This window comes from Peromyscus californicus, unplaced genomic scaffold (genome assembly GCF_007827085.1).
Source record: "Peromyscus californicus insignis strain IS unplaced genomic scaffold, ASM782708v3 Scaffold_12__1_contigs__length_115047231, whole genome shotgun sequence".
In the NCBI taxonomy this organism is placed as follows: domain Eukaryota; kingdom Metazoa; phylum Chordata; class Mammalia; order Rodentia; family Cricetidae; genus Peromyscus; species Peromyscus californicus.
The window spans coordinates 59,187,596-59,211,499 of record NW_026294413.1 but is presented as its reverse complement, the minus strand read 5'-3'; the positions used below and the strand labels follow the sequence as shown (position 1 = coordinate 59,211,499).

At 45.2% G+C, this 23,904-nt stretch overlaps 1 protein-coding gene across 7 annotated transcripts in view; it reads right to left on the bottom strand.

Annotated features, from left to right (window-relative positions):
* The window catches only part of Msra (methionine sulfoxide reductase A), a 334,518-nt gene that overhangs the window by 287,351 nt on the left and 23,263 nt on the right, over positions 1 to 23,904 (bottom strand). Inside the window, exon 1 of one of the 7 annotated variants that reach the window (XM_052732963.1) lies at positions 22,682 to 23,415. The exons of 2 other annotated variants lie outside the window; for them this stretch is intronic. Coding sequence is in view for 2 of the 5 variants with exons in the window: in XM_052732959.1 (XP_052588919.1) it covers positions 4,263 to 4,368 (106 nt within the window). In the remaining 3 variants the exon portion in view is untranslated. Of the gene's footprint in view, positions 1 to 1,603; positions 1,729 to 4,262; positions 4,453 to 22,421; positions 22,446 to 22,681; positions 23,416 to 23,904 lie in introns of those variants that run through there. 4 more of the 7 variants (XM_052732964.1, XM_052732966.1, XM_052732959.1 and 1 more) reach the window with 4 other exon arrangements.

Here is a 23,904-nt window from a genome sequence, read left to right as displayed (position 1 = left end):
TGGTGGACAGTCAGACACATGGTAGACAGGCAGACACATGGTGGACAGTCAGACACGTGGTGGACAGGCAGACACATGGTGGACAGTCAGACACATAGTGGACAGTCAGACACATGGTGGACAGGCAGACACATGGTGGACAGGCAGACACATGGTGGAGAGAAGTCTCTAGAAAAAGAAAGAAAGTCCAAAATGTCAGCAAAGTCCGAAGTGTTAGGGAAAGCATGCTTAGAACAGATACAGGAAGAAGAAAAGGGGAAATGGCGCTCCTCTGAATACTCCAGGAACTCAGGCAGACTTAGGAAGCAGATTACCTGCAGCCCCATAAGCTACTGCACTTAGGATGGGAATCTGAGGAAGGAAAGGCACACTGTCTCATTGAAGGACTAATTATTCCACCCATCTCTTCAGCATGGCTTAAGCATGAACCTGCCTTCCTAGAGGTGGTCCCTAGCTAAGTGATTGACCACAGGGTCATCTGTAATGTTAGGTCTCCAGCCAGGGGAGGGTTTTTCCACATTAACAAGACCTCTAGAAATCATCAATTCCTCCACTAACATCTTCTCACTGTTCCAGAGACACTCTACTCTGACCACAGCTGCCCTTGAGAAACAAAACAAACCATTAAAGTGACCACTAAACACAAACATGACCTCTAAACCATGGTTCGAAATGGAGTTGCTTAAACAAAGATGGGTACAAATGGTTCAGACGCCACTCATTCCTCCATGCCATCAAAACTTTCTCGCGGCTGTGATGGTTCCTGCCAGAGTGCGCCAGGCCTGATCTTGTGCCCTGGGCTCTTGGAAGAATGGTTGACATCACTGGTTCAAGGTTTCCCACCACGGTCAGGCTTTCAAACAAGCTGTCTCAAGGGCACTGACACCACCGTGGAAGCCATTTCTACGGCCACACCAACAGTCAACAGAGGCCCTGACCCAAGCTCTCTCCCTGCAGGCATTCCAAGTCTAATCATACACAGTAGTGCACAGGATGTGGAAGTCGGACAGTCTCCCAGCAGTCAAGGAGCGGCCCCAAAGGAAGCTCCAGCCTTCCGTGCTCCATGGAACAATCTGTCACAATTACTGGACTCATCTGGTAGATCTGGAAGACTAAGCCAGTCCACTGGGGTCACTCATGACTGACAAAGAGCAGCAAGGACTTCAGCGTAAGGAGGAGAGTGGCGAATTACGTCAGGGCCTCTTGTTGAAGTGTATGCTTTCCTTTACTCTCACCATTTAATATCTCTATTTAATGACAAAATGAATTATCCTCCAAAATAGCAAATGTTCACTACCTTGCTAAATAATAAAATACATTTTCCCAGCACACAAACTGATCGTTTTACTCTGACACCAGAACTGATGTAAAATTACATGTCATGAATTATTCATGTCACTCAATTTAATTCAATTATTTTTACTGAATTCATATCTAATCCATAAAAAAAATGTTTAACTCAACCACCCCCCAAATCACGTCTGCATCCTTGAATAATAGATTTCTTGCAAAATTTCAAGGAAGATAAGTGGCTATCTGGTTGGAAACGGCGAGGCAGATCACAATCACAATGACGAAAATAATTTTAACTATTTAGCCATACCTCCGGTTCTATTTACCGACTGATGTCTCATGGAAGATAGCCTATTTAATATCAAACTAGAATCAGAGCAGCAGGGAGAGCGTCTCAGATCCAATTACAGCACCAAAGCCGTCTGGCTCTTCTGCAGAATTCATACCTAGAGCAGGCAAGCAGCCTAAACGTGGCAGCGCCACACCCAACGAAAACTCAAGCTGGAACCTGCTGAAAAGGACTCCCTGAATGGCCCAGGGAACGCCATCTTCCCTCTCTCCCTAGACAGAAGCCCTTTGCTGCCCACATCATCATACCAGCCCCCACTTCGCAGCCTTTTCTTACCACTCACCCCCCCGGAAATGTTGACAAACACACTGATGGTCACCACTTGTCTTCCCATCTGCCTGTCCATCCCACACCCTGGCATCATTTGGAGCCATCTCAATGTCCGCAACAAGACCCTCTGGCCTCTAAGTTCCTCTGTATCGTTGAATTCCCTTTGCTTACACGACCCCCATGGTAGCTATCTCCAGACATGTACCCCTCCACCCCTGCAGCCCCCGGGCCAATAGGCCATTATTTGCACTGCCTTACATGGTATTCCCGTCACACCTGCTCTCTGCCAGCATCACACTTTGACAGCCTCAGCTCTACTCTGTTCTCTGGTGTGCTTCCCTTTCCAGCCAGAGCACAATTCAATTTCTCTCTCTGTCTCTCTCTCTCTCTGTCTCTCTCTCTGTGTCTCTCTGTCTCTCTCTGTGTCTCTCTCTGTGTCTCTCTCTCTGTCTATCTCTCTCTGTCTCTCTCTCTGTCTCTCTCTCTGTGTCTCTCTCTGTCTCTCTCTGTGTCTCTCTGTCTCTCTGTCTCTGTCTCTGTCTCTCTGTCTCTCTCTCTCTCTTTCTCTCTCTCTCTCTCTCTCTCTTTACAGAGATTAGTTTGCTTGCTTGTTTTGAGACAGGGTCTCATGTATCTCAGCCTGACCTCAAATTCCATGTAGGTAAAAATGACCCTAAACTTTGAGCCTTCTGCCTGTACCTCCCAAGTACTGGGATTACAGATGTGCACCACTGCACCCAGTTTATGGGGTGCTGGGGATGGAACCTTGAGCTTCATGCATCCTAGGCAAGCACTCTACTGAGCTACCCGCCCATCCTGAGAGCTCTTTTATCTTTTGAAACCCATCATGCTGTGGATTCACAGGGACAGGCTCCGTATCCCAGGCTCCCACTGAGTGGATTGCTCTGGGCAGAGCAGGCTGCAGCTTCCACTGAGCCCTGATCTCTTTCCTTCTGACTTCTTCCTTCGGTCATTTCTCTCTACCAGCTTCAGGAAGCTGTCTCGACTCCTAAGGGAACTGTGTGCTTGATAGCTACTTTTACTTAATTTATTTATTTATTTTAGGTAAGAGTCTTGCCTGCATAACTTGTTTGTTAACAGCACCTGCCGCATGCTGGGCAGTGCCATTAGCTCTTTCAGCGTTACTATGGTAACACATGGAGCATTCTTTTTAGAATGGTGCCACTCCTATGATGTTCACAATCCCACCTTTCTGGTAAATTCATGTCTGCAGTGGCCAAAGGCGCAACTCCACATTTCTACAGAAATTGAGAGCTGGAGTTAGAACTCAGAGATCCTAAAGTAGTTTAAGAATATAGTGTGGGGGTAAAATGTCCCACACAGACCTATAATCTGAAACTTGGCACCCAGCTGGTGGTGGCATTTTGAGAGATTGTGGAACCTTTAGGACGTGGGTCTGGGGAAGGGTGCGCTTTGAGATTGATAACCAGTCTCATTTCCAGTCCTGTCTCTGCTTCCTGATCCATAGGGATGCAGGCAAGCAGGCCCACGATCACCCACCAGCACGGAGTCACCAGGCCTTCCCTGCTGTAGTGGACTGTGCCTCCTCAAACGGTTAACCAAAACAAATCTTCCCTCCCCTACGCTGCAACCATATCCACGCCACCAAGTCCTTGGACTGTCTGAACACCTGTCTCTCCTTTCACCCAATCCTATGGAGCACAGCTGGAGCACTCCACAGCCATGGATTGGTGCAATGACAAGCATGGACTCTTGCCTCGGGTAGTCAGTGCTCCATGGCACCCTTCTCCAGGCTCCAACAAGCCCTCTCTCCACCTCATCTTTCTCAAACCTTTATGTGCCTCAGGATCCCATGGTATCATCTCACTCCTACTTTGCAGAAAAATCCAGGCACCATCCACCCACCATCACTAGATTTAACCATGCCAAGAGCCTCATGGCACCCACTGTATCCCAGTGGCATGGTTAAGTTACCAGCTTTCACTGAGTTCTTCTAAAATTCTGACATGACTTGAATGCAAACAAAAGTTTCTGTGTGCGTGTGTGTGTGTGTGTGTGTGTGTGTGTGTGTCTGTCTGTCTGTCTATGTGTGTGTGTCTGTGTGTATCTGTCTATGTGTGTGTGTCTGTGTGTATCTGTCTATGTGTGTGTGTCTGTGTGTATCTGTGTGTGTGTCTATGTGTGTGTGTCTGTGTCTGTGTGTGTGTGTGTGTGTGTGTGTGTGTGTGTGTGTGTGTGTGTGTGTGTGCACGTGTCTGTGTGGTACTTATTGGTCCATGTTTCCATCCATCAGCCTCTTCCAATTAACAGAGCAAGCACTCAACAATGAGAACACCACAGCATTTGTATTTGGCTCTAGTAACCGCACCTTTCAATAGAGGAATTCTTCCATGACCAAACTCAGGCAAGAGAAATGAGGAAACCAATTCCTGACCAATCTCTCGGCTGTCCAGTCTCCTAACAGTGTCTCCCATTGGTCAGCATGCCAGAGGCAGTGCCAGAAAGCCCTTTGGTGCATGTGTAGTCCATCCAGGCATAGATGAGGGTACAGAGGGGATCTGGAAAATCAAATGGAGAGTAACTTTCAGAAGAACTGACGAAGCACAACCCAAACTGAGCCTCAGCAATGCCGAGGGCTCTGCGGGACTTGAAAACAGTGAATCTGTAGTCTGCAGCCACACTGCTATCTTTCTCATAACCACACTCTCCTACTGCCTCTTCTAGCCTAGGAGTAGTAAAACTATGCCAGCTCCCGTGGGCTCTGCTCACCCCCATTGGTTTCTCTGGAGCTTGGCCACACCTTTGTAGATCGTGCCTTTCCTGAACTGCGGTCACTTGTTCACCCCGAGTTCACTTCTTCTACACTCTCAGCCTACCCGAGGAGCTTAGAACACCCTGTAGAAACAACTCCAAAGTTCACTGTCCCCAATATCCTACCCAAGTTGCACTTCTAAAACACAGCCCTCCAGCCACATTGCCTCTTGTGCACAAAGGCTCACCTTCACTGACCATCTGGAACTTTCCAAGAATTGAACACTCAACACTTTTTTTAAAAATCTGCCACAACATCTCTGAACAGTTTTCTCTCCAAGACAAGGGCTGAGTGTGAATCATCTTGGGGACCCACATGCTGATCAGAGAAGCAAACACACAGAGGCACCACACCCCAATTGCTCCTCTATATAAGAGGTACCCACACTTGAGTCCGTCAGCCCACAGCATCAGCGAAGAATGAATACAGCGGGTCCTGTCACTTCCTCCAGATGCTAAGGAATGTGACCAACAAAAACACAAATGACAGGCCCTGCTGTGTCCTGTCATCTTGTTCAACAGGACTCTTTTCTTTCCACAAAGGCCTGTTCATATTTTATTATAAAGATTTGCATTTTATGGACAAATTATATATCACTATTAGAATTTGCCAGAAATAATACCCCAGATAATGGGTCTCCATGGAGCTAATAGCTTCAATTCTCTCGGTGATCTTAGAGGGTGCATATGCAGATATAACTTTGCATTATAAGGAGGCAGAATTATAGTCTATATCAATGTCCAAGAGGCTAAAAGGTAACCCCCCAGACCCCTCCATGTTCACAAGAGGCTCCCAAAGTCCTGGAAACAGGGGTATTTCCTCTATAGTCTCCAAAAAAAAAAAAAAACTGCTTTAAATGTGGCTACAGACTACAGAAGTCACGATAAAAGTTTCAAATTGAGGACTGTGTCAAAGACGATATATTGGGGTAGAGGGGGAAACAGTGGGAAATGAGAACATCAAGATGGCGACAGTTTGGCTGTGGAAAATTTCAGAGACTACAGTGAAGCATTTGGACTTTATTATAACGGTTAATGGGAACTCACAGAAATCTCTTGAGAGGAGATATGGCTAGACCCACAGTACTCCCTCAATGAACTCATAAATCACAAGTAGATATGGCCTCTGTTGTTATTTATATCACCCAAGGGCCACTCTTTCGATGAGGTTGTTGTCCCCCCTTACATGCCCATGGTGTACAACTCTCAGCTGATGTTGAATAAATGGCGAAGAGCCTTTATCATGTAGTCTTTCCTATAATGAGCATGTACACCCACAACTGAGTATCCCCACCAAGGCTATCCAGGCAATGAAAAAAAAAACAAAACAAAAAACGTCACCCAGAACAAGAATGCAGACTCATGAAATTCAATGTATGCCAAAGATCCTCAGCTTCTGCCCTGCATCCCTGTCAGCCCTGTCAGGGGACAGAGAATCAGGAAAAAAAAAAAAAAAAAAACAGTGGGGATTTTCCCTAAAACTTAAACCTTTGACTCAGCACCTGCATCTTTCTTGATGATGGAGGAAATTAAACAGCTCCTCAGAGTGATGAAGGGTTTCTATGTTTGTATTTACACTCTGCCCTGGTCAAAATGATATGTCATATTTGTGTGACTGCCAACAGGAGCGGGAACCTAGGATCTTTCACTATTGAAGCAATCAGAGATTCTTTCACAAAAATGAGGGTAAATGTAGATTTACTCTGATGGTTTCCTAACTGGCTCATCAGAGCAAATAGCCTGACATACAAAAAGTTTAAACATTTTAATGGTAGCAAGAAATCCTCACAGCTATGGCAACAAAGAGCTTGGAATATATTTGCTTGTTCTTAAAGATACCATCATCAGTATCCTTGAATTACTGATTATCTGTGAGCATAAGATGCTGTATTTGATGAGTGACAGATACCATCCCAGCAGCTAAGGTCCTTTCTGACATCCAGAGTGCAGATCTTAGAGCCAGAACCCACACACCCACAACCCTTTCTAACTAAACACATCATGCTGGCCTGTGCTGGGTCAGGAGTTCTGTAGACCCAGCCAGAGAAAGGTATAGATTTTTCAGGTTAACTTTGCTGCCCCTTCCAAGGACTCTTGTGGGGGTGAGGGGTCAGTTTCCCATTACTGGGACATACTACTTGACAAGCAACTCACAGGGGGAAAGTTTTGCTTTTGCCCAGTGCCTAAGGTTTAGGTTCATCGTCCTCGGCTCCACTGAGTCTGGGTCCACGGTGAGGCGGAATGTGCTGGTGAGGTGACTGTGTGGCAGAGGCCGCTTGCCTCTGGACAGCTAAGAAGCAGAGAGAAGGCCTGTGCTCTGAGTTGTCTCATTTTATTCCACGAAGGCCCCCAGCCAATGGCATATGCCGCCCACGTTCAGGATGCTTCTTCCTCCTTTAGTTAACCCTCTCTGGAATAACACTCAGACACACCCAGACATGTGCTTTACTAATCTAGCTGCTTCTTGTTTCACTTAAATGCACAACCAAGACCCTCATGCTTCTCCTCACGCTTCTCCTTCTGGGCAATGCTTCTCCTTTAGTGCTCCAAGTTCTCCCTAGGCCTGGGGAGGTCTTTTTTCCAGTCTCTCTCCAGACTGCCCCATCTTGTCCCATCTTCTGTCATGGGATTCAGCCCCCAACAAAGCAGGGATGCATCTTCAGGAGACAGGCTGCAGCCCTGTTTAGGAGGTGTCGGAAGAAAGGGCACTTAGAAAGTCTAAGACAGAGAGAATCAGTCTCCAAGTGGCCCTTCAGGTAAGATTTGCACAGAGAGGGTTTGGGCAAAGACCAGAAAGGTCTATACTTCTCAGGCTGCACTAGATAAAATGTCACCTTTTTTTCTGCATGCCACCCATAATGAAGCAGTAGCTAACCACAGCAGGGCCTAGGGGAGGCCATGGAACTGGACTGTAGCATGCAGAACGGGTTGTGCACAGCAAGGTTTTTTTCCAAATCCATAAAAGGCTGTGCTGGAATTAGTCTTTGGGCTGAACAACCCTTGACGGTTTTAAAAAAAAAGTTGGGCTGTGAATAGGAAAATGACAGAAACAGAAGGGAAGACCAGGCCATCACGGCTCAGGAAAACAGCTTGCTGAAGACAGCCCGGGCCAGGTACCAGTAAGAGAGCGGCATCTCCTCTGTAAGGACTGAGGAAGGCGCTTGTCACAGATGCCAGAGAAGAGAAGGAAGGACCAGAGGAGTGACTCTCCTGGTGAACATATGGAAGCCATGCTCCGTCAAGAGAGTGTGAAAAAGCCCAGGGCACATTTCCAGAGGTTCTTCCAGAGGTGTTCACCATGCCAAGCTGGTGAGAAGTGAGCTTACATGGATGATTCCTCTAAACAAACTCTAAACCTTTCAGCAGTGAGACTAGCATGGTTGACTCTCTTTCGGCTCCAGACACCCTCCCCATGGGAATCCTGACAGCTAATAAGCTGGGATAGACTACAGGAAGAGCCCCAGGCCCACAGAATCTACAGCCTGGGGAAAAAAATTATCCAGAGGTAATTAAAAATGATATAAAACAGAGAGGGGAAAACCTGTCTGCTATAGTTGTGTGCATGTGCATGCATACACATAGCATGCGTAAAGGCAGACACACACATACCACAGTGTGCATGCTAAGGTTAGAGGACCGCCTCAGTGGTCAGTCCTGACCTGGTTTGAGAAAGGCTCTTTTTATTGCTCTGTCATATGTGCAAGCCACCTGCCACCAGCTCCCAGGCATTTCTGTATCTCCACTTCCCATCTCTCCATAGGAGCCCTGGCATTGCAGAAGACTCAGGTATGCTACAGAAACTCATGTGGGTTCTGGATATTGAAACTCAGGTCCTCATGTTTATGCAACAAGTGTTCTAACCCACAGACCCATCTCTCTCTCCCCTGTGTCTCTTATAATCAGAACAAAAATTTCATCAGAATAGGCCTAGCCTCGCTTGTTTCAAACCCATCCTCAAACAAGGTAGCAATGAAATAATGTAGAAAGACAAAGGACCAGAGTGTAAGCCTCAGTCAAGATAACATGATACCACTGGCCAGGAGCTCAGGTATGTCTGTGGAATGTGTGGATGTACGTGTGATGTAGTCAGACTCAGCTTCCTGCCTTCAAGCCTTGGAATGAAAATCCCAGGCTCTTGAGAAAGAGCAACACTCATCACCCCACTAAGGAAGAGCATGGTCCCCTTGCCCTAATGTCCTAGTCAGTTGTCTGTTGCAGTGAGGAACACCATGACCAAAAGCAAGTTGGGGGGGAAAGGGTTTATTTGACTTACACTTCCATACCATGGCCTATCACTGAACGAAGTCAGGACAGGAACTCAAGCACCACTGGAACCCAAAGGCAGGAGCTAATGCAAAGGCCATGGAGGGCAGGAGCTGATGCAAAGGCCATGGAGGGATGCTGCTTACAGACTTGCTCCTTATAGCTTGCTCAGCCAGATTTCTTATAGAATCCAGGACCACCAGCCTGGGCCCTCCTCCACTGATCACTAATTAAGAAAATGCCCTATATTCAGATCTTACGGAGCATTTTTCTCCACTGAGGTTCCCTCCTTTCAGATGACTCTAGCTTGTGTCAAGTTGGCCTAAGACTAGCCAGCACAGCTAACTCTGTAGATTTTGGAGCTGGGACTTGATTCCAGCTCACTGACTTTTCACTTGTTCCTGGTGTTAACCCCAAGCTAGCAAGGGCTATGCTGCCAATAGTTTGGACTGCAGGATAGTGCCTAAACATTTTTCTGGACAGTTCCCCTGTCTAAAAGATGTCCAGTGAGATTCATGAAATGAATGACTTCACCTCTTCACTAAAATTCCCCATCACACAAACAGAACTACCTAACTCTTCCTTCAGAGACCATATAATAAGAGTTTCAGATGCATAAGTTTGCATGGCATTTTTGCGCCTTAAGAAACAAAGCAGCTGGGCAATGGCAGCACATGCCTTTAATCCCAGCACTCAGGAGTCAGAGGCAGTGGATCTCTGTGAGTTCAAGGCCAGCCTGGTCTACAGAGCAAGTTCCAGGACAGCCAGAACTACACAGAGAAGCCCTGTCTCAAAAAAAGAAATAGAAAAAAAAGGAACAAAGAAAGAAAAGAAACAAAGACAGCATGGATGTCCTTAGCATGCCAATGCTCTGAATACTATTTAAGTCACATTGGGATCAAGCACTAGGAAGGAAAGCGTTAACACTGGCTTGGCCTACCATATCCAATAGGGTTTCTCTGCCAAAGCACTTACTTTAAAGGCAGTCACTATATTCGCTTCGTCTCCTGGCCTTAATTTCAGTTTTGCTATGCTCGACAATTTCAACGCCAAGAGGAAGAGACTGAGTGAGAAAGGGGACGTACTGGTCTGAACCTGGAGAGTTGATCTAATTGAACTGAAAAAAAAAAAATTAAAACCCTCCTCCATCTGCTCGGCACACCTGCTGATGGAGCACAACCACAGGTAGGGAGGAAATCCATCAGAGACCAGTTATAAATAGACTTTTATTTCATCTGCAGAGAGCTTGGCAGCCGAGGTGGGAGGGCCGCCTACGCGCTGGCAGCCAGGAGAAAGCACTGTGCTGCTTTTATGCTTCAGTGGAAGGAGCGGAGAGAAAGGGAGCTAAAACACAATGAAAATGAAAGTGGGATAAAACAAAATGAGGCAAAATTCCCAGCAGCCGATGTGACCGCCAACCACCACACCACGCAGTTTAAGAATGTCAGACATTGCTGTTGAAGGGTGAGGCGACCTGAAGACTCATCATACCCCTCACAGGAACTGAGTGGAGACAGACGGGTTCACCCATCACTTCTAGAACAAGGCTGACATGTGACAACCACCTTTTGGTTATTATAAGGTGAATTAAGAAAAAAAAAAACAAAACATGGCTCTGGGTTTGGTCTTCAGACTGCCCTACCGCCAGCTGATGTACTATTCGCATTTGATGGCTGATGCTAGAGGAACAGCCATCTTTCTCCAGGGACATGGCCCCTGGTAGGCTGCCCATGTTCCAGTGGAAGGCTCTATATCCACACATGTGCTAGCACCACTAATTAGACTCAATAAGCTTTTTTGAGCGCGGGGGGGGGGGGGGGGGGGGTGGCAGGGAGAACATAAACTTAGGAGAGAGATATGAGTGAATGGTCTAAGAGGAATTGGAAGGAGAAGGGGGAGGACATGATCAAAACACATTGTCTACATGTATAAAACTGGGATAGATGGTTGATTTTGATCCAATTTCCAAATGCAGCTAAAATGTAAAGCAGGAGTGGGGAAATGTGTCCATGAAGAAGAAATGGGTATGTCAGAGGGCCATCCTGGACAGAGACCTGGGGTTCCTCCTCCCAGGTGAGTGAGAAGTGCACTTCACATCCTGCTGCCTCTAGAACGGGCCTCACAGCTGGGTCAGCAAACGGCAGTTAACTGGGGAGTCACCTGCAGGGAGACACATGAGAGGATCCACTGGAGGCCAGGACTGCCCAAGGTGGGCCTTACTTGGAACCAGAGACTCAAGGGCAAAATGTCAGCAGTTCTATTTCTAAATAAGGCCCTGGAGAAAGAGGTGAGGGAGAAAGGGGAGACTATAATCATCTCACTTGCAGAAGTGTAGGCTCTCAGAAACCTCCCTCATCCCCAAGAACATTAAGGGTATCATCAAGAAGATAATGACCCGCTATTCTGTCGCCACCAAGGACAACAAGAGAAATGGGATTGGCTGTGTCAAGGGAGAGCTAGGTTAAATGGAAGAGCTTCCTGGCAGCAAAGGTTATTAAACACCGGGAAGGGAGAGCAGTGGAGATTAGGGGTGCTCCCTGGAGGTCTTTCAAAAAGCAGAATAGCTTGCCAACTACGTAGGGTCACTTAGGTGCAGTTCTGCCAGCTCCTCTGGCCTTGATGTGGCCCAGCCAGGGGACAGCTTCTGTCATTCCTTTGTAATGAGCTCTCAGAAGGAGAATGAGCATTAAGAAAATGGCAAAAACACTCGGAGCTAAAACTCACTTCTCTTTATTTAAAGAGTACCCTGGGTTTCTGTCTTCTTTCTTTTTCTCCTCCTCCTCTTCCTCCTCCTCCTTTATATATTTCCAGAAACAACCAAACTGCATCCTCGCAGATCTGTTCTTCTAAAGCATTAACAGGAACATGGGTGGGAGATGGTGTGTGGGGACGTTCTGAGCTGATGATGCAGCCATCCTCTGCTGTGTGCCTCCACATCAAACACTGCTCATCTCAGGAAGCTGGGACTCAGACTGGAGAGTCTCACTCATCTAGCCACAAAGAGACTAATCCGATGATCTCTTTACTAAACACTTCTAAAATATTTTAAATATTTTATGTTTTTAATTGGGTGTGCTTATGTGTGTTGTGTATATTGTACACATGAGTGGAAGTGTTCATGGAGGCCAGAGAGGGCATCAGGTCCCCTGGAGGTAAAGTTATGAGCAATGTGTGTACTGGGAACCAAACTCAGATCTTCCAGAAAGGCAGAACCTGCTTTTAATTGCTGAGCCTTCTCTCTGGCCTCCATTTTTTATAGCTGTTTGTGTGTATGGGCCTATGTGTACGCATGTAATGAAACACTGAGTAAAGAGCTATAAAAAAACAAGGACTAGAAAGATGGATCAGTGGTATGTAAACATACACACAGAGAGATATTTACATATGCACATACATACACACATATGTGTATATATATACATATATACATACACATATATATATATATATATTCAAAATGACCTCATATTCTCTAAGTCCATGTTCTCTCTCTTGTCCCTTTCTATAAGGACAGAAACAAGCCAGGCAGTGAACAGACCTACAGCCCAGGCCCTTCTTCCTCTGCTGTCACAACAATGGTGGCCTACCAGGTTGTGACTACTTGTCTGTTGTCCTTCCCCACTCCACTGAGAGCTTAGTGAGGCTGGGCTGTGTGTGCGGTCTCGTCATTTAACCCTGAGGGACTCAGACAGGATGAAGAGGACAGACTGACTTATGGCTTGGATGAACGGACAGATGACCTAGGCTACGAAAGGACCCATGTTCCCTATTGGAGGAGGTACAAGAAGAAGTGGAGGCCGGGCGGTGGTGGCGCACACCTTTAATCGCAGCATTCAGGAGGCAGAGGCAGGTGGATCTTTGTGAGTTCGAGGCCAGCCTGGTCTACAGAGCGAGATCCAGGAAAGGCACAAAGCTACACAGAGAAACCCTGTCTCAAAAAAAAAAGAAGAGGAGAAGGAGGAGGAAGAGGAAGAAGAGGAAGAAGTAGAGGGAAAGAGGAAGCCGTAAAAGCAGAATCAGCAGCATCTTGGCCTGAGGAGATTGCTCAGTTGAGGCAAAGTGTTTACCTTGTAAGCATGAGAACCTAAGTTTAAAGAAGGAAAAACAAAAAACAAAAAAACAACAGGTCAGGTCTGGTGGTGAGTATTTATACTCCCAGTGCTGAGGAGGCAGAGATGGGTGAATTTCTTTGGCCCACTGGCCAGCCAGACTAGCCTACTTTGTGAGTTCTAGGACAATGAAAGACTATCTAACCCAAAGCACATACAGTGCCTGAGGAAAGACACCTAAGAACCCCTTTAGCCTCCATACACACATGCACACGCTTGCATGTGCAATACACACACACACACACACACACACACACACACACACACACACACACAGCATGTGCATGCACACAGCATGACATGATTCTCCTACTGAGCCACTTACAGAGTGAGCGTGGCCAAAGGACAGCAAGAGCAATGGAGCTGGAGGCAGGAGGCTGGAGCTGAGCACCAACCTTTTCACCAAAAAGGCCAAGCTGCACTTCTCTGGGCTACAATTTTCTTACCTATTGGGGGGAGGGGGTGTGCCTGTCTATCTGTCTGTGGCTTAGATAACATGAAAAGGGCAGAGTCTGCAACTACATGTAGCATTACTTCAGCATACCCTTTATGAAGACTTAAACCATGACACAGGAGAGAGCCACACAGAGACGCGAACACGGGGAAGAATCCAGAAAGTACAGGAAGAAGGACCCAAGGCTCAGGGAGAAGGGGACCCTTCCCAGGTCCCCCCCACCTCTCTGTCTACAGCTCACTCACAGAATTGAGTAGGAGTCAAGTTCAAGATGGCCAGTATGCACCAAGGGAGGAGACCCAGGCTCCACCCTTGGGGAGGGCGGTCCGGCCGGATCCAGTCTGGAAGACTAGCCCAGCAAGCTTAGGTTGGCAAGCCCTGGCTCCCATCAGTTATTAATTCTCACTCAGAACTTCATTGATGACTGCAGCTAACTTTCTCCAAGATCCCTGTCGAATGGTAAAGAAAGTGCCCGTTAAAACTTTATGTAGTTGTAAAAAGCTTCCTACACAGATTTCTGTAGTCATCAGCAAGTGAACAGAGTGGGCAGTGCCCAGTGCAACACAGCCACCGCCCCGCCCCTTCTTGTCTGTGTCTTCCCTGTGTTCTTTTGTTTTGCAAAGTGATTTGGGAGATTAGGAGGGCTGTGTTTGGGTGGGAGGGCAGCACCCGGGGTGAGTAAGTGCTACTTGATTGCACAACAAAAGAGGAGTGAGGGCTTCAGCCCCAACTCAGCCCCACTGGCCCCAACAGTTTGCTTTTCTCAATTAGTTTATTTTGTTAGAAGAACTAAGAGGGAAGGGAAGGGAAAAGAGCCCACAACACAGAGTACGCTCACTATGTAGAAACGGTTGGGAGCGAATCAAAAGGACACTTCTAGGGGCAGAGAGCTCCTGTTTGGTAAGCTGCAAGCAGGCTGGGACAACGTCTACATTGCTGGTGCACTCTAAGAGTCTGCAAACAAAATTTCCCAAGAGCCCTGGGCTCCAAGATTGACTCCTAGGAAGCAAGAATCTGCCCAAGATGTCAACACAGAAAATTCGAAACTTCATCCCCTAGCTCTTAAGAGGATACAAGTCCAGTACATTGGAAGAAATGTTAGTTAGTCCCCTTTGAGCATGGACTACAAGCATGTATTGTGATGAAAATTGTCTCTGAAAACAAAAAAAAAAAAAGAAAGAAACCATTTTGATATTTTAAAAATATGTCATAGTTTATTTCAAAAGTACCACAAAGAGTATACAGTACATACCTGTAATCTCACACTTGGGCATTAGAGGCAGGAGAATAAGGAGTTCAAGACCAGCCTGGTTCGAGGCCAGCCTGAACTACACAAGACTGTGTCTTTAAAAAAATGAAATAAGGCCGGGCGGTGGTGGCGCATGCCTTTAATCCCAGCACTCGGGAGGCAGAGCCAGGCAGATCTCTGTGAGTTCGAGGCCAGCCTGGGCTACCAAGTGAGTTCCAGGACAGGCGCAAAGCTACACAGAGAAACCCTGTCTCGAAAAACCAAAAAAAAAAAAAAAAAAAAAAAAAAAAAAAAAAAAAAAAAAGAAAAAAAATGAAATAAAATAAAATACCACCAAGAAAAATGAAATATAGAACAAAGATTGAGAAGCCATTTTCAGGTTGTTTTTTTTTTGAGAAGCCATTTTCAATTCATAATTCATATAATAAAGGACACATTGTAAAGCATGCTACAAATTTATAAGGACAAAGCAGCCAAGAGAGAATTATGCAAAGGCTATATAATATATAGAAAAGGAAATATAATTACTGATGCAGAAAGACACTCTATCCCACTAAGCAAACAGGCACACAGATAAAAGCAACAACAAAATACATTCCGGCCACTGGATTGGCTCAAAGTTAAAGCTGAACCCTGGCAGGTGTGAAGCGAGCCATTCCCTCCCCAGCACAGAAGTGGGGCAGCTGCCTGGAAGATAAGCCTGTGTTACAGGGGAAAGCCGACATATTGAGCAGTGAGGCCCCAAGTCCAGGTCCTGCCCCAGATGGCCCACACACATGCAACTGATATGCAGGGAGATGTGCGACCGCATCCTTAGCACTAGGCAAAGACCGAACTATCCACCCACCAAACAATAGATGGACTGCAACGGACCCATGCTGTCAGCGTAGATAAATCTCTAATATACCTGACCAGCTTTGCAAGAGAGGCAATAGCAAGGGCTCAACACCGTTTTAAAGCTGGTGTAAGTTGTAATTGTGTAACAACATAAAAGTTACATTGTATACGGCTGTATATAACATAAAAGTTACATTGTATACAGCTGTGTGTAGCAAAGACTATAGAGTATGTACCAGAAAGCTGCCAACTTCCAGACTTTAGTTTACATCTGGTATTATTACTAAATAAAAAATACCTGAAGGAAATAAATACAGCCATGTGTTTGTCTGGCATAATGGGTAACTGGGTATTCATTCTATCCTATTCTCTGTGTTTGAAAGTTTTTCCTAATTAAAAATGTTTTGAGCATTTTAAAAAGATACTCATCTAATCTATTGGCATGTGCAGCTGAAAAGCACAAGACATCAGGCACATCATGGTTATCCATCACCAGCATGTGCTGGGGGGAGCTAAACTAGATAATTATCGCTCACGCCTGTGCTTGGCCATATCAGTTAAACAGCTTCTAGGCACGTTACTCCATTTGGTATTCTTGCCAACCCTTGGATACAGGTATTAAGACAGCCATTTTACTGACAGGAAACATCAACCATTAGAGTTTGAGGATTTTTCCCAAGATCATTCAGGAATGGATCCACTGCTGAGATTCCCTTATGGGCATCTCCAGGGACGGATGCTCAGAGAGATCTGAAGATCTATGACCTCAGAGACACACACATCATTTGTAAGGTCTGGTTCTCCATGTGAAAGCAGAGCCAACTCAACAAACAAAGTTCTCTGTCAGTGAAGCCCTTACAGTCCAGTCAGATCCACCTCTCCTGATGAGCCTTTCTAATACACTGGCTGTCTCTAAAGATAAGCTGTAAACATCATCTCAAATCTCACAAGGTGCTCATGAGGAGGGTAACAGAAAACCTCTCAAGGTAGGATTTTCCAAAGACTAGGGAAGGTGGCTGAGTGGATAAAGCACTTCCCCACCTGTGGGCTGGAGTTGGTATGCACAGAACCCACCTAAAAGCCAGGTGGGCGTGGCAGTTTCCCTGTAATTCCAGTGTTTGCACGGGATCCCCAGGGCAAACTGGCTAGCTAGACCAGCTATATCTCCCAGCTCAGGGTTCAGCAAAAGATGCTGCCTTGGTTAAAAAAAAAAAAAAAATTAAAAGCAACCAGGTAGACATCCAACACTGACCATGAACACCCACACATTTGCATGTACACTAAACGTGCGTGCACGCGCGCACACACACAAAATGTTCCCTAGTTAAGAGAACTATAAAAAATTCCAAAGATAATCAAGTAGAAACTGGCATTTTATCTTTTGACGTCTTTTACTTGGTGTGCTGGTGTCTGTAGGCACACACACACTAGTCCCAGGGAAGTAAGAAGTAAGAGCTGGCTTACAACCACCTGTAACTCCAGGGGGATCCAATTCCTCTGTCCTCTGTAAGCACCTGCACTCATAGGAACATATAGAAACACACACACACACACACACACACACACACAATTTAAACAAATTCTAGATAGGAGTGTAACAAAAGTTCATATTCTAGAAGTACTTGAAGAAATAATGGTTGAAAAATTCCCAAATTCAGAAAAAGATGTTACCTACATATTCAAGAAAATGAATGAGCCTAGAACAGAATGAACCCAGACAAATGTAGGAAAAGACATATCTCAATCAAACGCCTTGAAAACTAAAGACAAGAAGGAAGATTTTGAAAGTAATGGTAATATCTTACAAGGGCAAAACATAGCAGCTCTCCATCAGAACCCACAAAGTATAAAGGGTCCCAAGAGGCCTGAGAGAAAGAAACTAGCAGCCTAGAATTCTACACCCGGCAAAGACATCCTTCAGGAAGGGCGGGAGAGACAGCTGCTCAAGCATGAAGACCTGAGTTCGGATCCCCAGCATCCATGTGAAAGGCTTGGCAGTGATGCATCTGTAGCCCAGAGCTAGGGCAGGGAGGAGCAGAAATAGGTGATTCCCTGGAGTTCACTGGCCAGTCATCCTAGTCATTCTGTGAGTTCCAGAAGACACCCAATGTCAACCTCTGGCCTCGACAAGCACACGTGTGTATATAAACCTACACTCAACACAAGCACACGCCTACACAAACATAAAAAAATGCTATATATACACACATACATGCACACGCACACACACACACACACACACACACACACACACACACACACACACACACACACAAAGATAACATGTCCTTTAAAGAAAGCTGCAACCAGCAGACCCACCCCAAAACATGGCTCCAGGAGGTTCTCCAAACAGAAGGGGGAGGGATGCTTAAGACATCACTTGGTATGACAGATGAACTTTGACTGGGATAGCCTGGGACAGCCTACTATTTCATCAGGGTGGTGCCCTGATCAACACTCCTGAGAAACATAACACGAAATAATTTATAGATGGCTTATCATTGTAGTACTTGAAAATTCCCACACAAAGCTAGACAGGCCTCTTGAGCTCTTGGTCCAGACCTCCTATTAGATCTCTGACTGAACTAGGAAGTCAAGCTCACTTCTGCCTTTGAGGTTCCAAACCTTGTAACTTGAGCCATAAACCTGCCTAGGAATCCAGCAATTCTTCTCCAAGAGATAAGACCCAAAAAACTGAAAATAAGGTCTCGAAGACTCATTTGCACATCTAAGTCCATGCAGACTCATTCACAACAGATGAGAGGTGGGAAGTGCTCATGAAGAGGTAAACAGTTAGGCACAGTGGAATATCATTCAGTCCTCAAAAATCAGGAAATGCTGGCACCTGCTACCTTAGAGACCATGAGCCAGTCACAGAATAAGGAACACAGGGACTAAAGAAGTCAGGATGTCAGCAACAGGAGGCAGAACACCACAGGGGACACCAAGTCCCTCTTACCAAGCACAGAGTTCCAGTTTTGCAAGATGAAAATATTTCTGTGGCTGGATCGTGGCAATGGGAGCATTCAAGTGTCAATGTAGTCAGTGCAGAAAAGATCGAAATGATAAATTGTATGTAATACATATCTTAACACAATTTTTAAACATGGTTAAGTTAAACAGTAAATTAATGTCTCCCATTTACCCAGTGTTACCCATGTACCAAATCCCATGCAAAGTGCTCTGTGTATATTCCCTCAATCCCCCTCCGTACAGCCTTTGCAGGAGGTACCATGAGCCCTGCTCACAGATGGAAACCCGGATGGGTGTTCGGAACTTGACCAGAGCCCCATGCCTACAGGACAGAGCCAAACTCTCCAGCCAGGCTGTGGAAGCTCTGCAGGACATGTTCTCTGTGTGTGTATGATGGGAAGACTGCCTCCAAGGAGGGGTTCCTCTGAGCATGAAGGAGTTGCACACACCTGGTTCGGGAGAGCAACTTGATCTTTTCAAATGGAAGACAGTAGCTTGGAGTGAATGCTAGGAGGAGGAACATGAGTGAGGTTGATACGGAGGGTCTGAGCCTTCCATGGTTCAAGATGCATCGTTGGAATGCCCTGACTCTAGACCTGATCCTAGAGGGTCAGACTCCGAGCCGCGGGACACCCCTGAAGCAGGAAGAATGCAGGACACTGAGTGGCCAGCTGGAGAAGGGTCAGGACTCATTTTTCCCTGTGGATTTTATTTTTCATAGTCTCCAGTGGTGGCCTTGGGGAAGTCTAACACAGTCACGATGAATGGGGAGCTAAACTCCACCCCCTCTCAATTCATAACCAGAAACACACAATCAAGATTAGAAACAAGCAAACTGACTTTTTCTTTTTCAAGCATGAGGGACAAAATGAGATGAGAACTGGGCTCTATATTCCTTCTGTGGGACGTACCAAGTGGCCATGGCATGCCCATCCCTGTGCTGGCCTTGCTGATGGAATTAGGTGGGAGCTCTTGGCTCCCACTACAGGGAGATAAATATTTATCAGTTATTTCTGTCCCCTCCCACACCCAGCTACAGTAGGAATCAATCATGTGCCATTTGTCTGCCCAGAGCAGGCCTTCTGGATGTTGAATGTTAAGCACCTGTGACTGAGCCTCTCTGCCCATCATTATTCCATCGACCACATCAGGGACACCGTCACAGCCTCCTTGCTCACCCCCTAATGCATGTGGTGTCTAAATCCTCTTCAGAGTCTACATCTCCACTTTACTTTGGAGATGTTGGAGAACAACCATATGGAATAAAGTTAAGTCACCGAGCTCAACGCAGGGGATGGAACAAGTCAGCCCCCTACCCCCACATAGTATGAAGGGGAGACTCATTGCTCCCTCTGAAGAACATCAGCCCCTTGCCAACATACTTTCAGAGACTATGATGGTTTAGCCAGGCCAGATTGGCCTCTTGGTCCTCGTCTATGGGACAACAGAATACAAAGCAAACAAAAGAAGACTGTTATAAACATCCACTATTGGTCTTGTGTGAAAGCTGTGCCTTTGAGAGCGCAGTGAACCTGTTGTAACACTGGTAGATTCTAACATGTGAGCAATGGGCCTGACCCTTCCATCTAATTCCCCGCAGCGTTTGCCCCACACCTATGTAAGACGACCCAAACTATCAAGATGCTTTGGGCATGGAAATGTGACAAAAGCCATACTTCTAAAACTGGGTAGACTAGAGAAAACCTCCATTTCATTTTTAGAACAGTGCTCTAGAATATTGCACAATAAAAGTGAATATCCTTTAATATATTGAAATAAATCCCATAACAATGTTGCTCTTTTCTGTCCAGGCCTTTTGAGCTTGGTTTTAAATCTATTCTCTCTTCTATTCACTGATATACTTCCTTCTCGGTTACCCAGAATAACTCCATCGGTAAAATATTAGCATACATAAGTGGGTGCTCAGTAAACATTTGTTGAATGAATGAATGAATAATTATAAGATACTGGATGAAAGCCCCCTGAGAGGTTTGCATTCGATTATGGAACAGTGTGCTTGGATATTTAGGTATCTACACTGAAATGGAACTTTAGAAGAGTCATGGGGAAACAATAAAATATTAATCCGTTTCTGTCTTAATAAAATAGAATACAAGTCCAAGTGTGATGTGTGTGTGCCTAAGGAGGGCACAGTCTTTAGATATGTTAAGAATTAAACTATTAATGCTCCTATGTTACAGAACTAGTTAACAAATGCTGATGTGTTTGTTGTCTAAAGGATCAAAAGGAAAGAAGTGTATATTAAGTTGAATTGTTCATTATAGAAAACTTTATCAATACAATTTCTTAACTAGAGCTATATGAAAAACTTACTTGAGGGGGAGTTGTTAATACCCAGGTAACAGCAAACATGCTAACAGAGAACGTTTTTCATTTTAGGATACTTAGCAGGTAGGCCAGACAGAATGTATTGGTAAGAAACTTTGTTGGGTAAAGCGAGTAATATTTACCAAATCTGAAGCACAGTTATAATATAAAATACAGTTTTAGTACTATCAAAAAATTAGTATTTCTTAAGATGTATTCTAACATCTTTGTTTTTAATTTGCTTACTTTTATTATTTTGGTCAAAATAATTGGTCATATAATAGTTTGGATCAAGTTTGTTCTTTTAATGAATTCGCTGCAAAGAAGCTAAGCAATAAACTTGCAAATAATAATTCTCTTAACTTGAAGGGGGAAAATGCTCTTAAACCAAATAAGCTACACCCTCAGCAATCCACAATGGCAACAAGGTATATTAAATGGCTGCGAAGCTAAGATGGCTAGGGGATCCGAGCTGATCCACTGGACTGTCTTTTCACTCCTTGTGGTTTTCAAGGTGGACTTGAATGTTCTGTGACTGGTCATGTAAGCGCCCCTTTCCAGTGCCCATCACCCTGCCCTTAGCTCAGCATCCATTTTAGGAATATTAGAAGAGAGTAGATGAAAGGTGGTTGTGTTGGAAACCCACATAAACACTGTACGATTTCGCTTTATTAAACATCAAAATGTCGATTAGTTTGTTTGTTTCTTTTAAGAGGTGGAAGAAAATACTTTAGCTTTTAATTTCACACACCTGCACTTGTGTGCTTTAAAATCATATTTGCGCACTAAATGTCATTTCCAGGATGGCTGGTGTGTCTCTATACTTTTATAAAAACCACCCTCAACAATCGATCGTTGAAGGCGCGCATTGACAGGAAACAATGAACAATTTGTTTTTGTCAGAGGATTACAAATAGATGGTTACAAACTCAAAACAAAAGCATGGGTTTCAGAACGCCTTTGAGACTGCCCCAAATGATCGGCACTTACACGAATATAGCCGATTGATTTCCAGTATCCTCTCAGGCCACAAAGTAAAAAGAAAGTGAGGATTGCAGGGCTCGTCCTCTAATCGCACAGCCCCAACTCTCTTTTTTAGAAATAGAATACTCACTGGCAATTAGGACGATCCACAAAAACCTGTCCCTGCCTGTGAACCTCCCCTATTATAACGCTGATGTTTAAGAGCAAAACCCTCACACAATCCACCACAACCAGGCCTCATAGCAAGTATTTATTAAGAAAATAGATAGAAAAGTATACATATCTAGGTAACACTGGGTAGAATTTTAAAAGAAGATCGATCAACTTGCTACATTAAAAAAAAAAACATTTTGAGAGAGATAAGATACAGAATTGTTGAATAAAACCTTAGTCAACTCAAAACTGATGAAATTTATTCCCTCCGGCTCTCTCATATACAGCTCACAGCTTCTTACCCCAAAGGTTTACATTTCTATTCTCTACCATTCCAGCCATTTCTGCCAACATCATAAAAATTACCTTTGCTCCTTTCCTCCACGCGAATTCACCGACCACAAACATCCCTGCACAGGCACCTCCCCACCCACCTCCCCACCCACCTCCCCAAAATGGTTCAAGAAAGACACACACGAGAACACACACACACACACACACACACACACACACACACACACACACACAGACACAGACACGCACACGCATGCATGCATGCATGCGCGCGCACGCACGCACAGACAGACACACATACACACACACAAAAAAAATAAATAAATAATGACCAAGCTCACAGTTCCCGTTTGCCCTTCAAGCGAAGTCGGGTGTCTTCAGCTTGCCTTCCTGGTCTTCGGTATTGTCACTAATTGCTGGGGGTGTAGTTTAGGACGGCATGAAGCTGAAGACATCAAAGCTGTGGCTTGAAGAGACCGTTTTTCTCAAACACATGGATGAAACAACTTTGACTCAGACTCCCTCCCTGGCCAGGTTGTCATAAAATCTTAGAAAAACTCCTTGAAAACTCAATCTCTAGAAATGGGGGGAGGGGTGGGGATTAAGTAAAATGAAAGTATTTCAGTCTAGAAGCTGCCATTCCGAACATAACTCCGAGGATGTCTGATTTGATTTAAAAGCAGGTTTGTATTGATGAGCAATGTTTATTCTGTAGAAAACTACAATTCCTTCTAATTAGACACTCTCCTTGCCATCTTCTACAGTAATTCTGTTTCTCATGGTCATGATCATACATGCAAAAATTAAAATAAAATAAAATAAAAAATACATCATTTCCCAAACGTATGGACACTGGGGAGGATGCCTTTTTGGAAACAGGCTTTTTTTTTTCTTTCCTAAATGCTGGTGACTAAATGCCATAGTAAGAAACAACACTCTCAAACAGCCCAAGAGACTTCAAAAGCCTTCTAAGTTTGAAAACCAAAAAGTTGTGAGTATCCCAGGACGTTTTTCTTTCTGAAGCTCAAGCCGAGAAACAGACAAAAGAGGCTGATGCGACTGAGCTCTGCCAAGTCTTGCCTTTTTAAAATTTCCTCTGCTCTCCCTCTGCCTCTCTCTCTTTCTCTCCCTCCCCCTCTCTTCCCTCCCCCTCCTCTCTCTCTCTCTCTCTCTCTCTCTCTCTCTCTCTCTCTCTCTCCCTCACTCTCTCTTTCCCTCCCAGTATGGCAACCATCCGAGCATTCTTGGCGGAGGTCCAGACTATGCCAGGCTGTCTGAATTCTTGTCTCCAAAGGATGTCCTTTGCGGATCAATTAATACATCTGAAAACAGGAAGCTGTGGGGCAGTACCCAGATCCTGGCATGACAGCACAGGCTGCTGCCAAATCACCTTACAGATGTCCTGGTGCCCTCCCTTCCCCAGCATCACTAGCATGTTCCCCGCAGTGAGCTAACGTGTTCGCTGCTTGGAGATGGGGAAATCTGTTCTCTAGAAATGTCCATATGCGACATGTGCTCAACCTGCAAAAAAGCTGAGCTCCCCTACGAGGGGAGA